Source organism: Talpa occidentalis, unplaced genomic scaffold, assembly GCF_014898055.3.
Source record: "Talpa occidentalis isolate TD23 unplaced genomic scaffold, MPIMG_talOcc4v2.1 talOcc4.10, whole genome shotgun sequence".
Taxonomy (NCBI): domain Eukaryota; kingdom Metazoa; phylum Chordata; class Mammalia; order Eulipotyphla; family Talpidae; genus Talpa; species Talpa occidentalis.
Genome location: NW_023600993.1, coordinates 22,192,622 through 22,211,309, shown reverse-complemented (window position 1 = coordinate 22,211,309; position 18,688 = coordinate 22,192,622). Strand labels below are relative to the sequence as shown.

Genomic DNA, 18,688 nt, shown 5'->3' with positions numbered 1-18,688 from the left:
GGGGCTTGTATTAAATTCAGACATCAGACTGGCTTAGTAATGCCTCCACGTTTATTTAAAGTAAAAGTCAGCATTGCTGTCTCAAAGACTATGAGTTCATATTCAAAGGCGTTTATCTTCATCAAAAACGTGAGTTTTAATACCACAAGGGGTAAGAGGAATAGCACAGTCCTTGGCCTCTATATATCCAGGGATGCAAAACCTCAAAATGTTGGGTGGGGCAGGGTGTGCTGAGGCAATCACAGTCACGTGTATCAACAGGTAGAATACAGCAGGTGCTCCCAGAGGATTTTCAAAGTGAAAATGACATCACATCTGTGAAAATCAGGATGAGCTTCATGGAAGAAAGAGACCATTAGAAATATGTAAGAGTTGACTAGCAGAAACTGCAGGTGTGGAAGGAGAGAAATTCCAGGCAGAAAGTCAGCATGATACAGACAAGAAAATAAGTGCCCATAGGTAAACACATCCTCCGGGTAATTATGCCCAGTGAACGCATGGACTTTGGAGGAGGACTCTAAGACAAAACAAAAGAATTGGAGAGAAGCTTGAGGATTACACTGTGGCAGGCTCAGACACGAGGCTGATGAGTGCTTCTTACTTCTTGCAGCTTTGAGTTAAGGCCCTTAACTGGGAAAATAATACATTAGGAATCTCTGTTTAGAGACTCTAATTATAGCTCTCCAAAAGGATTTAAGGCAGTTTCCAAAATTATATAAAATATAGTATCAAATAAGAGTAAAAAAAAAATGAGGCAAAGGGAAAGAAAGATGAAGTCGGAAAGGTTAATAAAGTAAATACCATTACAATTTATCAGAGTTACTTAGCCATGAGTCGCACAACTCACAGTGTCCATTAGGTAAGAAAATAAACCAGATGCATTGAAGAATAATGCCCATTGTGGAGGCAAAAGACATTCTCTCAGGGGTAGGAGAGGAGCAGATGCTGTAGTCTGATGAACGGCAGCTTGAGTATAAGCAAAGCAAGTTGATAAGGGCACTCTGTTACCATGCCCTTCAAACATAAGTGAATGGCATTGTGCCAAGTCATGGGGGAGTTATTTTTCAGGGGGGTCATTTAGACACAGTTATCCAGGTAAGACAGCTTTCTCAGCTTAATCAGGGATATCATTTAGAATAAACAGAGAGGACAGATGTACTGCATATTATCAAAATATTCTTCTGTAAATATCATTTTTTCTTAGCTAAGGTTTTGGAAGAAATCAGTGGCAGTGACTTTGGAATACAGCTTGACAAGGACTTGGAATGTAGCTTTCTTTGCTGCTGGTTACACATAGACCCCTGTGTTTTAACCATCAGCTGAACTTGGCATTGAAGAAATAGTATCACATTAAAAAAGCTAAGAAGAATTTAAGAAAAACCACTTACTCCACCCAAAATGAACCCTCCTCTCTTTGGAGGTTAGCTGCAGGAAAGATTCTTCTCTGAAAAATTTTAGATCTGCTCTCATACAGAGACTAGTGAGCAATCATCATGCTGTGGTTCTACATTATGACAGTTTTACCACCCACCTCACTGTAGAACAATCCCTGCAAGCCACCCACAGCTTTGAGAAATGTAACATTTCTGATATATTCTGGTATGCAAGTATGCAAGTTTGAGGGCTGCTATTAGAAAAGATGACTTTAAATTCAGAGATTGCCTCTTTCTGGCAGTAATCAAAAGGTAGAAATAATTATCTACAAGGGTAACTCCCAATTGCTATATTAAGTTTAAAACATAGTTTAAATAAAGTTTAAAAAATGTTAATCTCAAAATTCAGGCATTATTGTGAAGGCTTACTAAGAAAAGGAAAGTCCAAGTGTTGACACTGGGAATATTGCAATAATAAAATTAAAAGGTAACAAGGATCTGACTTGGTCTGCCTAATAGAATGAAATGAGATTTAAAACACATTGTAGAAGCCAAATTTAAATGAAAAGGAAACTTACATGTGGGGTACAGTGAGCCTAAAATATCTGAGGTTTTTAAGCACAGTTGACTGGAAGAAAAATGATCTGCCAATTTATAGGAGATTTTCTATGCAAGCTCAGTTGAATATTAAAACACATGGTTCTCACCCATAAAGAGGAGCTATACTCCAAACCACTGTCAAACAACATAAGAATCCTAAACTTATAGCTTCAACTAGCTTTCAAAATCTTGCTTTAGAGAAATATTTTAGGTTTACTTGAACCTTATGGAAATCTACGGAAGAAGCTGGATTGGTAGGGAAGTTAATGAGGCTTAAATTGAGACTATGAAGTTTGAACTTGCAATGGGCCACCCAAGGGCAGTGGGAAAGGATGGAAACATCTAGGAAGCACTAGTTTGGCGTGCAAAGAAAAAACAGGGTCAACAAAATAGATTTGGAGGGCATCTATATGTCAGCTACAGCAGAGGAAGCAGGATAAAGAAAAGCAAACAGCCCAAGACTGGGACCTTGAGGCATGAGAGAGAGGATCTATATCTATTCTTAAGCACAGAAAAAGTCACCAATGGATCATTATATACTGAGGAAAGTGCATGTGGGATAGAGAGTAATCAATGCTATAAGACAATAAAAAAGGTTAAGACGGATGAAATCAAGAACGTAAAAGGAAGGGTTAATATTGACAAAGAGAGGGCCAGGACTTCACAAAATAATAGAGGGCAGGTAGAGGAAGGATGAAGATATAAATGTGCCCATCTTCACACAATAAAGGAGAAAGCCATTTTCTGAGCAAAAAAGAAGGGCTTGTTTTTGGAATTTGAGAAAGTAAAAAAGCACAAGGCAGTCAAAGGAGCAGACATATGAGTGAGGTCCAGTTGAGTTTACAAAGAATCAATCTGTAGAGGCAGCAGAACCTTCCTTACAGGCTGGCTGTGATAATTAAATGCAACAAAACAATCTATATACAACATGTAGCACAGCACCACAAACACAGTTTTCTTTGTGTATGTAAATTCATCTCTGCATTGACAGTATCATTCATGTACACTCGGTGCATGTGATAAATAAGACACATTTGAACCGATCTCATGCTTGCTTTTACATTTTTATCAAGGCCATTCAATATGTTCCGTTATATTTTTGTGAGGCAATATTAAAATTAGATAAGAAAGAACTTGTGTAGATCTTTCAGTTAGTGGCAGCTATTAGCAAGGTCATGGCATTCCCAATTCAACAATTTTAAAAGATTATCAACAAATCAGACAAGAACACTCAATGACTATGGGGGATAAAGGAAAGAGACAAGGACATTCAACAAAGCTAAAAAACAATGAAGCAGCTCCTTTTCCTGTCTGATGTGACTACAGCTTCTTTATCAATGGCAACTGTATCTCTACTTCAGTCCTCTCATCAGCTGGACTTATTAAGAGAACTAATCATTCACGCTTTCCGCACTTCCTGATAGTACCCAGTGCAGAATAAACCTTCACTCACTTCTGCAGTCCCTTCATGCTAAAGGAGCTCAAATTCTATAACAATCCCCTTCAAACTTCATCCTCTGAGAAGCTCCATGGCACACCTCATATAACTTCTGTTCTGAAAGTTATCAATGGAAAACCCAACTTCGCTTGACTCTCACTGGTTTCTGTTCCTGTATGGGGACTAGACTTTAACCTTTAGACCTTTAGTATCTCAAGGAATTTTTTGGCCCCCCACTCCACATATTTTACTTGCTAAAGTAACTACTCAATTATGAAAGTCCCTTTTCTGAATCAAGAGGCCTGCATTTTCCCAGCATTAATTCTTTTGGGCAGATTGCTGGACTAACAGCAGGCACATAAAATAATTAAATTTATGTCTTATCAGGGCCTGCCATCCATTACACTGAATCCAACATGGTTTTGCTGCCAACTGAAATATGTTCATTGCATGTTAATTTAAGGTCTAAAATCTTTTGGTCTAAAATCATTGGTCTAAAATCTTTTCGACATTTTGTCTTCCATTTTGATGGAAACTTGATGGGCAGTGATTATAGTTTTAATATGTAGTGTTAAGGTGAAGTAGTTGATGGTTTTTCCATCAATATTTTATCAAAGCTAAATCACCATGAGTGCACCAAAGTGTAGAGTTAGGACAAGTGAAAAAGGATTGGCTTCATGAGAAATAGCATACTATTTATAATATATTTCACAATACTAAAATGAATGAAAGCAGAACAAAAACAGGAGCAATATCTTGGGTGGCAAAAGCTTTTGTAGAAATAAATATTTTGCAATCTACAATTTGGGAAATAAAATATTTCCAACAAGAGGGTAATTTATTATATATATATGTATATACATGTATAATCTCATATGCATAAATGTTACATATGTTTTTATACATGTAACAAAAATTTTACTATCAACATATAATTGATTTATTACTATCAATATATAATTGCATATGCTCCTTATTTCAAATGTGTTATCTCATTGATAAACCACAAGAAACTGGAAGTCTCACATTAAATAAATTGTGGTGATTTTAGATTGCTTCAAGCACTAAACGAAAGGACAGAATATAGCAATGAAGTGTGGTTTCAAAATAAAAAAAGTTAAAAGCAGCAGTTAATTGGTTGTAGAGATTTTCCTTCTAGTAGGTGTTATATGGATTCATATAAAATTAAGAGTGACTTCAGACACAGAATTATTCAAAGATTCTATAAAGAGATGTATTTCTTTCAATCCGGGCTTGAATGCTGTAGTATATTAAGATAAAATGAAAATGTTAGAGGCTAACACTAGCCACTACCATCAATATAATAATCACAATCATCACCACCTTCATATTAATATATTCATGTTTTCCTGGTATATCTCTATGAAGTGTGTCTATATTAATTTTCTGTGCTATTACAATATTTATAAATGTATTTATTACTAAAAGTTGCAACTGAAAGTTGCAAAGGATATTTCAAAAAATTTAGAAAAAAAATTGTAAGCACATATGATAATCATCTTACACATCCCTGCTAGCGTGTTTTCATGTGCGTATTTGAGGACTCAAAGTCAGTGATTATTCAATTTTGTCATTTGTATTATGAACAATTCAATTTTTCCAATTTGTATTATGAACATTATTTTTCATCTGATAGAATTATAATACTTCAGCCAAATTGAGAAGATATGTAAGTAACTATTTTTATGTTCAGATATTGGGATTGAAATTCCATTTTAATGAGTACTTTGGCATTTGTCATGGCAACTATAGGAGAGTTATACTTCAAAGAAACCCTAAGACACTTTCCTGAGTGTGAGGGAAAGGAAAGGAAGCTCTGATTATTTAATATCTATAATGAGTCAAATACTTACTGGGTTAGAGGTTAGCAATGTCTAACCATCTCTATTAATCCCTATATTAGTACTCCTATCAAGGTGCTCGTGCAGATTACCTGCGCTTAAAGAGAAGGGAAAGCAAGTTTTAGAAAATATAGGCAGCTGTCATTATTAAACAATTATTATAGGCAGTGGGACCAGGAATCACAGTATACCTTCTTGACTCAAAGTCTTGCTCAATTATCTTACCGTACTCATGCTATTTAGAGTTAAATGTGTGTGAATGAATAAAAAGAGGGCCTAGTGGAGAATTTTTAGGTGAGATCAACACATAATCACAAACATCCAAGAATTTCTAGTGCACAAACTTCCCTGAGCCCATTAGCATATTTTTTCATGTATTTTTTTTTTTACTGTAGGAATTACAGCTTTTTACTTCCAAGTTGAACTTGTGAAGGGTTTCCAAAATTAAACACTGTATTAAAAAGAACAATGAAAAACACCAGCAAATCAACAAACAGTAGCCAGCAACAGTGCAAACAAGCTACTGGGAACCTTTGTAAGGTACCACATCAGACTCCAACTATTCTGATCACCAAGGCCAAAAGGGAAATAGATGAAGTTATGTATTTCACATTGCCAGTTACTAGAGAAGTATATCAATTCATCCAGAGAGAGAGATACTTCCTAAGGCATTGAACTCAAAGAACAATTGATCATTTGCTGCTTTATATAAGGGGCACTGGGTGAAATCATGGACAATTACTTCCACTGTGGCATCTCAAAAAAGCTAGCAATGCTTGAATCTTCATGTCATACATCATCCCTCGAACAAAGAAGAGGTTAAAACAATAAATTTTAATGCCAAGAAAGCATTTCTATAGGGATGTGCAATCATATGCTTCAGATGTTTTGCTTTCTGATAATCTAATTTAACAGTCTAGAGAAATGTTAGCATCTCTGTCAGGCAGTCGCTCTTCAGTATCAGATGTCTCAAGCATGCCTTTGGCAAGTGCTGAATCACAGGCAATTCATGGTTGGATTCTCTGACAGGGACCTCAAGTGCCAGCTTTGTGCTATTGATTAAAAAGGGAACCATGTGCTTTCACACCAGATGTGCTGATTCTTGCACATGCAATTAGCCTCCTTTACAAGCTATTATTGCCTTGAAAGTGTTTTCTTCCTCTGCTGCCATTCTGTAGGCACTGCCCTTTTGTATATGATTGAGGTGCTAAGGGACACCACCAGGCACTGCTGCTGTCCTGTGCTCTAAGCACAGCTCAGCCCCTTTCTACAAGATCCTGCTCCAAAGAGAGAGCATTTGTGATGCTGTCTTCCTGTGTGATGTGTATGCTGTATCACCAAGTGGAATTTTGCTCTGACCTTGCACAGAAGGGCAATTGACTCAAGATTGCCCGCTGCAGTGTTTGATCTTTAGAAAAAAACAGGAAAGCTTCCCTTTGGCTTCAGAGTGGGAAGTAGAACCCAGTACTCAGAGAAGCAGGGGGAGCAGAAGAACTAGCACTGATAGGTCTAGAATTACTTCAATGGATATCATTTGCCACAACAATACCAGCTTGGGTAGTGTGACAAAGATAACACTTTTACTACAAAGCTATTGGGATGATGTATTTCCAATTTTTTCTGCATATTTTAAAACATGCAGAATTCAAAAAGGCTGCCCTGAGGATATTAAGCAGAATATATTTGATTTTCCTGGTTGATAATCTCCCATTACTGGTACATACAAATAAGTCCCAGAAAACCAATATATGGGCGAGAATATGAAACACATAAATATACTTAGTGTTGTAATACTTCCGTACTACACTCAATTGTGCTGTCCACACTAAAACACTAACAAATGTTTTGCTCAACCTCTGTCTCAATCTCTCCAATCTCTGCCTTTCTCATATTTCATCTATTTGCCTTTCATGAAATTAAAAAAAAAAAAACAATAAAAATGCTGAATTTAAAGAAAAGGCACTTTATGTTTATTATAAAGATTGCCAGTAATGAGATTTAATGGGGAATAATTATGAAAAGAAAGTGAGTCCAGCAGGGAGGGAGATGCTGTAGTGCACAGACCAAATCCAGTTTGCTGCCTGCTTTTGAAAATAGGCTTATCCACTTACATACTCTCTATGGCTGCTTTCCCTAGAAGGCAGAGTTGAGTAGAGCTGACATAAACCCTAAGGCCAGCAAAGACTAAATTATTTACTATCTGAACCTTTACAGAAAAAACATGTTGGCAGAAGGCATAGGAATTTGTACCCTCCTATCCCTCCCCACCCACTCCTGCCAAATTGGGCTAAATAACAGTGATGTTTATATAGAACAACTATCTACTTGCTGGAGTGCCCTTTAGTCATCAGTTACTTGAATAGAACAATATAAAATGTAGTTCCATAGGTAAATTCTTTATGATATCACTTTTGTAATTTATAGAACATTATAAATGCACCAGCAGGACACAATCACTCAGCGTGCACATACCTATTTGTCAAATAATTGCACAAATGTGATGTGCAAAGTCCCATTTGGCAGGCTGTCATAAAACACTGTATGTGAGAGTTCTTTATCACCTTGTCTTCACCATCTTTTTTTTTTTTTAACTATTTATACAAGAGCTGGAGTACAGGTCAGAGGTACAGGAGGGTGAGAGAATTCAACAGAGACAGAGTGGGGAGCAGAACAGGCAGATGGACCAAACACACTGCTGAGGGGAGCAGTGGACAAGTCAGGAGAAGTCTGCCCCGCCATGTGGGTTTCTCCCTGGCCAGCCGGCAATCGAACCGGCGCTGCAGAAGCTGCGGACAGCTTCACAGCACTGCGCTCAATCCGCTGAGCCACCAGGGAGGCCCTATCACCTTGTCTCCTGTTGTTAGATTCTGCATTCTTTGAAGGTAAGGACATCTTCAATTCTCTCTCATCTCACTATGGTTCCTTGTAGCATTATGGGAGCTTAGTACATATTGGTTAAATGAATGAATAAGTGAAACAAAATCTCCCTTATTAGAACTTATTGAAAATAAAAATCAATTCATTAGTACATTTAAACAATTGTAGTTTTGTATCAAAGTAGTTGCACAGTATTCAAGCAAAGAATTGAAACTGATTCCGTATGTGGCTTATGGGAACACTTACAACTCTGTGTCAGATCTTTTACAGTAAATGCAATTTAATGGCTAATCGTTGCTAATTGAAGGTACTAATGGACCTAACTTTTAATTAAGAGATGGAAATAATTTATAATTAGCTCATGGTATCTATGAAAACAAATTCTGTTTAGAGTTTGAAAAGTGGTTTTGTTCTTAGAAATAGATTTAACACTGTCCTCTGCCCTCCAACAACATGGGATTGTTTTATTAAGTAATTTCCACTCTAAGAAGAAGCAGTATAGAGATAAACATCAACCAAATCTTTGGTAGCATATCATCAATTCTTAATTAATGAGGTTTACCAGTGCAAACAGAAAGCAAAGAGGAAAATTTGCATACTATTTCAACAATTAGTTTGCCTTAGTCTTTTGGCATGAAACCTGCAAGAGACTTCATTCTTAGAGCATAACTCCCTGGCTGGAAGCCTGACCCTGACAATAGAGAGGATAATTCTGACTTCAGGCCTGTCCTTGAAATGTTCTAGATGAGGTACAACAGAGACTTTGACAAGGAGGGGTGACTCCAGTGAAATAAATCAGAGTCTCTCATTTCCCAATTTAGCCACTTTCTTTTGGTATCACTCTTCTAACCTTAGATCTATTTTCCCTTGGTATTATTACTTTTTAAGTGTATTTACCTTTTTGCTAATTAGTTGAGACTTTTCCTAAGCAAAGTAACTCTTGAGTCATGTGTTTGATGAACTGATTCCTGGTTATTCCCATTCACAGCAATGTACCTCTGTAGCTGCTGAATAAATAGTGTGGGTCACTATACTTATAAAACCACTTTAAGTGTTATGGTGATACACAAATCACACCTTAAAAAACACTGCTTTGATACATTTTCTTGCATTTAATTCTCAAAATCCACATGTTCTGAAGAGAACTTTCTTTTTAAAAATTCTGAGAAGTCTCTGAAACAATCTCCAGAAATACATTCTAGTGGTGATCCCCTATATTGGGGTTGTTCTTTCTGATAATTAGACCATGTCTAACTAATAGCAAAAGCCAAATAAATAAAACAAAACAAAGTCCAGATATACACAAATATCCCCACTGAAGTAGCACTTAAAGTGTTCATATTGCTTGATTTTCTTAATTTCAGCCTCTTTCCTGCCTAATTTGATGCTCCTTCTTCATTTAGATCCCAGCAAGTGACTCCTCAAGCCAGAGTCGTTAGGAACTTAAGAACAACCTTTAACTCTTTTCTCTCATTCTGTCTTGACATCCAATTCATTACCAAGCCCTGTATATTCTGTCTCCTTAATATGTCACAAATTTGTCAATTCTCCATTATCATCTCCAACAACTGGAACACATACCTCTTTGATTTTGTGCTTGGGTTCTTGAGTTCTTGATTTCTGGTCCCCTTTTTTTCTAGTTTTGTCTCTCTCTCTCTATCCAGAGCGATCATGTCATTCTCCAACTTAAAATCTTTTAGTGAATATCTAGTGCCACTGGGATCAAGTTCAAGGTATTGCATCTGGTAATATTGCTACAGCTTACTTCTCCAGGTGCACTGTTTCTATTCATAATCTCTAGATGGTTTCCTGCCCTGTTGAACCATATGTTGAACCAAATCCTTGAATTTGCCCTGCTCTGCTAGCGATCTTTCATTGTCTGAAACTCTCCTCCTCCAACTTATTTTTCACTTTGTTAATTCCCCTGTGTCCTGATGTCTCTGTTTGAGATTTCTTACACTTTTCTGACTTCTATTGTAAGTTCATTGTTCTATCCTTGTACTACCACAGCATCTTGTAACAATGATGGCTAGAATAGTTGTTGCTAACAACACTTGCACCCTTATTTTATGCCAGAATCTATTCTAATTTGGTTGTATGTTTTAACACATCTAATGCTCACAACTCAGTGAGCTAATTATTATTTTCCCCGAGAAGTAAGCTAAGCTAGAGAGAAGTAATTTTCCCAAGTCACAACTAATAAGTGACACAAATTTTTATGCAGGCATCTGATTGAAGAGTTTACAAACTTAAACATCATATATTTGTTCATATGGAAGCACATATGGCACTATGTTATAATAACCTATTTATATCTAACTTGCTAATTTGATCTCAGGTTTCTAAGGAGCAATGCACCCCTAGGACCTTATTGAATTATTGAGTAGACACCTTTTCTTGAACAAAGATGCCATATGTCAAACAAAGTAAGTGTCCTTCTGGGGGAGGGTCCCATATTCTGAATGAAACAGACAAGTTAAGATGAGACAAGTCATACTCTTTGGGGGAAGAGAAGCAATATTTTAATGAATGGTAATTTATAGAACTTGGAAATTTATAGAAGCAATAGATATTTTAATTAATGGTAATTTATAGAACTCTGTGAAAACCAATGTGACTTCACTTCTGAAGACTAACTCATTGTTTCTCAGTTGAACTTCTAAGACCTCATGAACATAACTAAACAAATCCGCAAGACATGACAAAAGGATTACCCTTTAGATACTGGATTAAGCAAATGGGGTGGCCAAGAACATATTGTTCTGAGCTTGAAAGTCACCATCCAGTTGCCAGACTCTCCTGTGCCACAGGCTCTTTCATTCTATTTCTGGCCTTTATCCCTTGCTGTTTCTCCAATGCCCTTCTGGGTTTGGATTTTATGTCCTCATATTCTGACATTTCAAAGATCAAAGAGTCCAAAGCTCTTTAGGCTGCCAATAGTTTATTTAGTTTAAGAAATCAACAAAAAATAAAAAAAATGTAAATATATCATGCCAAATTTTCTCTTCGCAAGAAACCAAAATTCAAAATTAAGATGAAAGCACAAAATCTGTGCAGCTCAAAAGTCACCTTTTCACATTCATATCCCCTATTACAGACTGCAGCACTAAAATTTATAAGACAAATATCACAATTTAAAATCCTCAAGACACTAATGTATTCTTAAATCACCTCTGCCACTTTGTTGTACAAGTGGAACATAGAGAGCTTCAATTTCAATATCCAAAATACCACTTTTGGAGCAAATCTGAAGTTTTGGATTCATTCAGCAAACAATTTGTTGAGCACCTACTATGTTGAGACACTATGCTGGGTGCTAAGCAAGCAAAATGGGATGATTTTCTGATTGTAGAAGAAATTTGGTCTCTAAAGCAGTGCTTCTCAAACTATTTTTTCTTAATCTGTGTCCTCCATAGATAAACATAATTATCCTTCTCCACTTCCCAGAAATTCTGAAGAACCTCTCTGACACTGAGCATCCTGATACACAGAACATAGACTCTATTTTCTGCGTATCCTTCACAGATAAAATGTCTTCGAGTTTTTCCTTTTATATTTCAAAAGCAATGTATTTGTTTATTTTATACATAAAACTGAATTGCAATATTAAAATATACTTTTCTTACTTTCATCCATCTGATCCTCCCTTACCCAGCAACTGAAATTCCAATTCCCTTCCCCCATCCCTGTTGAGAATCACTGCTTTAAAGAGTTTTGGAGAAAACCAGGCAACCTCCATCTCTCCCCTCCAATCAAATCTTAAAGGAATTAGAATTTTCCTACCTGACACAACAGCTGGTGGAGTATCATAATCCTGTCTTGGGACTGAATCTTTGAATGAAAAGAGCATGAGAAAGAATGCAATGAAGTACAAAAGAAAATAAAATAGAATCTTAGTTCTAACATGTGGAAGTACCCACTGCATATCATAAGGTCTCCTAGGCCTCCATCAAACAAGGCACTGGGACCCATACTTTACAATTGATACAATGGTGCCCATTCCCACCCACTGTCCATGTTGTTCAACCCCATGTGACCTGCTGGGACAGTTCGGTCTGTCCCAGAACATTGTTATCTTCCTCTGTCATAAATTTGGCCATTCCCTTTGGGAATCAATGTGAACTTTTTACCCTCTCTAACTGACACAAAAATTCTACAAAGCAGCCCATCTGGAAGGGGCCCAGAGTATAGTTATCAAACAAAGACCTGAAGAACAAAAGAAAGAACTAAAATTTTTAAAGAGGTAACAGAAATATTTGCATATTCTCATAATGCACTTGGAAGCTAGAGTTTCTGTATTAATCCCTCAGCTGTGGCTCTGATCCCTGTGGTTGTGTCTGAAGGCTGAGGACTTTGTGCACTGGAATTGAGAGAGCAGAAATATACAGAATCTGTTCAACAGATGAGATGGTTGTCATTTTTTGAAGTGTGATAGCATCGGAAGTGGGGAATGCTAGAGAAACTATACAGTGCCCATTCCAAAATTGGGGGTTTTATAAGATCTACATAGAACCAGATAAATTTGTCTTTTAAAGATTAAAGTCTTTGACTTACTACAATTCCTTAAGCCAGGTATTTTAAAAGGAAAGTGGGGCATGGCTTGTGGCTTAAGGTCCCACTTCTAATAATGGGAAGCTGCCATGTAACCCAAGCTTCCCTTGGAGGGATAAACTGTAAAAGTGGCCAAATATTTTTTCACATTCAAATAAATCATCCAAACATGGTTAACTAGATGCTCTGTCATGACCCTTATTCCATTCATATGACCATTAATCCATTTTAAAAACTAAAATCTAAAACCTCAAACTTTTCTTTTCTACCTACTTGACAGCTAAATTTGGCCCACTACAAACATCTCCATTTCATCTTCTTGACACAAAGGACAATATTAATCATGGGTAAATGGCATATGAGAAGACGAATAAAAACTTGGACATTGCAAGGCTCTTTGACCTGCAGAAGCAAACACTGATCAAAGATTCAAATGCAAATAAACCATAAGCATGAGCTGCTTTGTTTCTCACAACAGGTATATGAACTAGTGAATTGGGTGTAATCCCCAAACTAGAATGAGATGATTAATTTTTAAAGGGTCTCTGAACGTTTTATTAATAATGTAGTAATTCCTAAAACCTTTTTAAAAACTACAGTCACACATTATATTATCATTAAAACAAAAAAAAATAGTTAATTTTAGGACCATGCCAGAAGTCATTTTCCTAGGAAATATATATGTATATTTATACATAACATCTTAAATAACAATAGTAAATCACGCCTATTTTTGAATATTTGGAGAATGTAGAAAAGCATAAATTTAAATTTATGCTTAAATTACAAGTTATTCTTAATTCTATCACCCAGAAATAACCATACTTGTTTTATAATTCTAACAGGTTCATTCATATGTTTTTTCATAGTTGATACTATACTCCACACATGAAAAGTTACATTCTGTTCCTTTGATATAATATGATGAATAACCCTTTTCTTAATTATTTTAAAATCATAATATAATGTCATGCTGTGTTACATTCTGGCTTATGAGTGGATGATGACTTATTTAATCATTATACTTTTTTAGAATTATAAAGAATACTAGGACAAACATTTTTTGAGGTATAAATGTTTTTGTTTCTGGAATTTTAAAATACTTTTATGGACTAGCTTTTTGAAGGTAGGTCAGTCAATATAGCTATTGGGAAGGGTATCACCTCACTAACTTTTTGATGCTTTTATCAACTTAGATTCCTACTGTTACATAATCAGTGAAAGGTAATGTTTACTTGCCTGCAAGCTCATGTGTGCTATTTTACTAATTTTATTTAGGTGTTTGTATATTTTATTAAATTATAATGTTTTTGATTACTGCTTTTTCATATGTTCTTTGGCATTCTATTTCTTTTATCGACTATCAATGGTTCCTGACATTTTACATAACTGGGCCTTTTGTATTATGTTGGCAATTTATTTGAACTCAGAATAAATTATTTCACAATGCTTATCTTTAACTCAATGTTGACTTATCTATTGTTTATGTTACCTTTAGAGTTCATTTATCTTAAAATAAGACTCAACAACATTTTTACAACTATTTCCTTTTATCTGTTTCTCTTGGTTTTGACTATTATTAACTAATTGGTAGCTTTCCTGGAAAAACCCTTTAAGGAGATTTACTCATTTACCATTTACAAATTAGTGACACTGTCTTCTAATCATGAGTCCATTCATCATCATGTGTTGCTTTTTATCACTCTCAAACTTAAAATTTACATTCATACTTAATAATGGGAAAAGAACAATCTCCAACAACATGAATAATTCAGGGTTTTCACCTGATACCATCAGAATTTTAGCACAATAAAGGAGACACAGTGTGACTGAAAATGTTTGAGAACTATGGTGAACAAACGGGGTACAATTACAAGATTGCCTTTGTGAGTGGCTAGGGTTACACCATGGGAATCCAGTGATGTCACAGATCACCAGTGGTCTGGAGAACATAAACAGAGCTGCAGATAAGGAGCCTGCAGAACAAAAACTTTTTATTCCTTTCAACAGATTCTGGTGACATTGTAAGTCACTGGTGGCTACCAACTGAACAAATGAAAAAGAGATAAGAAACTTGTAAAACAAGATTGTCATGCAATTTGGAGGTTCTCATAACAGAGTAAAATCCCCAGTGGTTTCTGCTAAAGCTTACAATAAGTGATAAGAAATTATGGATAACAGGACTTTGATTCTATTGAGGGACTCTTGTGACAAAAAAATAAACAAAAGCTAGAAAATTCTTCAAGGTCAGCAGAGCCCTGGAATAAAAAAATGAAATTACACTGCTTGCATACAATTCATTTCTTTTAAGGTCTGGAGATTCTGTATAGCTTAAAAATAGGTAGAGAATTCAACAATAAACATTTGAAGTGGCAGATGGTAGAGAAAGGTTAATTAAACTACATCACATCCATTTCAAAACTTGGGGTTACTGGGAACAAAATATATTTAATTTCATGGAGAGGAAAAAGGGCTTGACAATTTCCTTTGTCCCCAAGGGTCATAAAAGGAAAAGTGAGGCAGGGACTATGGTCTTATGTCCCCCTTCTAAACATGGAGAAATCTAATGTAGTTTCTATTCCCATCAACCTTGGATTATTCAATGGATCTCTTTCTGATCTACCCTCGGAATCTGTTTCTGGAGTTGAGGTTCTGAACTTAATCCTGATTTGTCACTGCTCACACCTTGTTTTGCAGAATTTCTGGGTGCTCAAATATCCAAAAGTCTCTGAAAGGTGATAGGCAGAAGACAGACACTGTCAGATGATGTTAGATTGGTTGCTATAGCAACATGGTAGAACAAATGGAAAGCAGCTACAAGTGGAAACAGGATGGTTAGTGGGGAAGAATATTACAATTTATCAAATGAGACTCTAGAAAGAGTTGTAGTGGACAAATATCCAAGAAAACTAGTTGTACTTGAAAAGCAATTGTATACGGTAATGAGGGAGAAAGACTCTAGGTTGAATGATGGGGTGGCTTTTGACTACTGGGTGAATGTCATGGGATTAACTTGAAAGGAAATGAGGGCAGGGGCACAGAAGAGGAAGGGGGTCCAGTGTAGAAGAAGCACATGAGATTAGTTTGTAACATGCTGATTTTGAGATGTTTGAGGAGATGCACATGGAAACATTAACTAAGTAGTCAAACAAATGAGTCTAAACTTCTAAGATGAGGTTAGCGTTGAGAAGTCAAGTTTAGGAGTGTTCAGCAGAGTTCAACACATGAAAGTAGATGAGATTGCTTAAGGAAATCATGTATGAATGAAAACTTAAAACAAATAAACAAAAAAAATGGAGCCCTGGCTTAACAGTCTGTGAAAGAAGAGAAGAAGTAATGGGCCAGAGAGGTCAATTCAGAATCAGGACAATCTTGGGCAAGTCATGAACTAAGAGTTCATAGGACAAACTGGGCCCAGAGTTCATTTTCAGGGAAATTTTACATTAAAATGCCCCAATTTAGCTTATCTTGAAAAACGGGGCGGTGAGGCCACCCTGGTCTGCATCCCTAACTGTATGCATTTGGCACCCCAGTTTCAGAACAAAGCACCACCTCTTCCCACTGTCACCCGACATTCAGAGATGTTATTATGATCACATTACCACTACCTCTAATTAAAAATATAATTTCCAATATCATGTCTATATTGCATGACTGTGGCAGAGGTGAATACAACCAAATTGGTTATATATTTACAGGATTTTTGCTTGAACTTCAGTCAGTGCTATTCATTGCTGTGACTTGTGTGGTCTCTATGGACTTGTGGGTTTACAACTCTGGGAGGCTATGTTAGAAGCTAACACAAGGAAATGGACACTTGAAAGAATTAATTTATGTCAGATGAAACAGAGGAAGGCAGTAAGTTATGCTGTGGACTTGACAGGGTCCTACATTCCTTCTGGCGATCTAGAGTCTCACCTGTTAGAAGCCATGGGAGAGAGAGAGAGACAAGGGTGGCGTGTTTGATTAGCACTTACTGGGTGTCGCACACTCTATTTGCTATGTCATATATAAATGTGTACATGTTTGTGTGAGTATGCGTGTATCACCTCACTTAACACTCACAACAATCCCAAGATATAAAGATTATTTTTCCTACTTTGAAAAGAGGAAATTAAAGTCCAGGGAAGTAAAAGAACCTGCCTACAAGTGCATAGTTAATAAGGGGCAGAGCCAGGCTTTGAGCTCAAGTTTGACTCCAAGGTCCATGGTTCTGACACCAGATCACCTTCAGAGCAGTGAATAAAGTGGGGCAATAAGGTGGGGAATTTTGATTTGCTTAAAATAAACAACCTTAATAGCATAATAGCCACTCCAAATACCAATTAGAATATCAGATAAAATGAATCCATAATGGCCTATCAAAACGTCAGAGTGACAATTTAAGACAAATAGTATAATAGTATTCTGGACACCAAATATACTTAGGTGTATATCGTTGAGTATATGAACAAGGTAATTCTATTTTCTGTCTTTCCAGAACCTTATAGAATTTAAGTCTTGACATAATATCCATTTATACAAAACATATAATGTCACTAAGTATTTATCACAAAGGTAAGGGAGAAAAGAATTTCAAAAAAACTAGAGAAAATGTGGTGTGAAAAGTAAGCCACAGGCTAAAATCTTTTTTCTAAGAAAGGGATTATTCTTATACATATTCTTATATATATATAATTATTCATTATTAAATAATTTGACTACTACCAACTGGTTATAAATGGTAGTCTTGTCTAAATATGTTCTTGTAGAAAATACTCAAGTTTATATTTTATATGCCCATAATCATGATTTAGTATTGAATCAATGACTATTACAAATAGGAGTTTGTTCTATACATATTTTAAGTGATTTTTCAGTTTCCTAAAGGATTCAGTCATATTCATAGTTAGCCTAGCTCTTTTAATTTTCCTAGCTTGCAAACCTGAACTTAAAGCAAGTCATCTGGCTTTGCTTTTGATTCAAATGAATAGGTTTAATAGTCTTTCTTTGTATGCTTTTATTATAACTCCTACTTTTATCATACTTCAGATTGTCATTCATTTCAGCAAAATTACATTACTTCACTCACTCAGAATTTATGATCATGTAAGGAGAGCAAGGCTGATAGGAAGAAAACTCAGTAGTTAAAACATGAGAAATTTTGGTCTCCCAACACTGTTCTTGGTATCTACAAATACTCCCTATACATTGCTAAAAGCTATAGGAATAGTATCTTCAAACTGATGAAAACGAGCTGCGCTGTAGTAGAAAATAAAATACAGCCTTAAACATGACTTTTTAAAAGTCAGAGATCTATGAAAGCATTTGATCCAGTCCAAGCATTCTGACAGGTAAGGCTTCATCAACTTCTTTCTGTAGATTCAGCAACTGGAGTCTTAAAGACAGGCACTTTCTTTATGTTCATAAACTACTGTTCTGTATTGAGACAATGTGACTCTTTCCATGAAAGTATAGTGGACTTATCAGAAATTTTTTATACTCCCCAAAACCCGTGAGTCAATACAGCTATGTGGTAAGCAAACCATTGCTTTAACGTATAATTTTCAATGTTTGTTGGTGTGCCGAGTGTATATTAAAGGTTCAGAGATGATGCCGCATAATTATGAAGAATCAGGAAATGGTGAATCTGAGACATATAGGGTTGAAAATAAAGAGGCATGTAGTGGAGGGTCAAAACTAACATTATATTCAATATTTCAACTTATAGAGAAGGAAATTGAGGTCAGAAAATATGTTTCCAAGGACAGAGATAAATAACAGGGATCAAGAGTTGAATCTAGAATTCCCAGCTCCTAATTCAGTTCTCTTTCTATAACATTGAGCTGCTTTGATCAGAAGAAAACATAGTTTTCTTGCTACATCTTGAAAAACAACAAAATTATTTATATTAACATTTATGAAAAACAAAAACTGTTACCAGTGAAGAGGTTGGCCTTGAAGTTTTTGAGTGTTATCTATAATGATATTGACAAAATTACAGTATT

The 18,688-nt window shown here is 35.9% G+C and overlaps 1 protein-coding gene across 8 annotated transcripts in view; it reads right to left on the bottom strand.

The window, feature by feature from the left end:
* The window catches only part of RBMS3 (RNA binding motif single stranded interacting protein 3), a 661,354-nt gene that overhangs the window by 42,997 nt on the left and 599,669 nt on the right, over positions 1 to 18,688 (bottom strand). For 6 of the 8 annotated variants that reach the window (XM_037525598.2, XM_054692902.1, XM_054692907.1 and 3 more), the window contains one exon: positions 11,934 to 11,981. The exons of the other annotated variants lie outside the window; for them this stretch is intronic. In XM_037525598.2, coding sequence (XP_037381495.2) covers positions 11,934 to 11,981 — 48 coding nt within the window. The remainder of the gene's footprint in view (positions 1 to 11,933; positions 11,982 to 18,688) is intronic. 8 annotated transcript variants of the gene reach the window in all.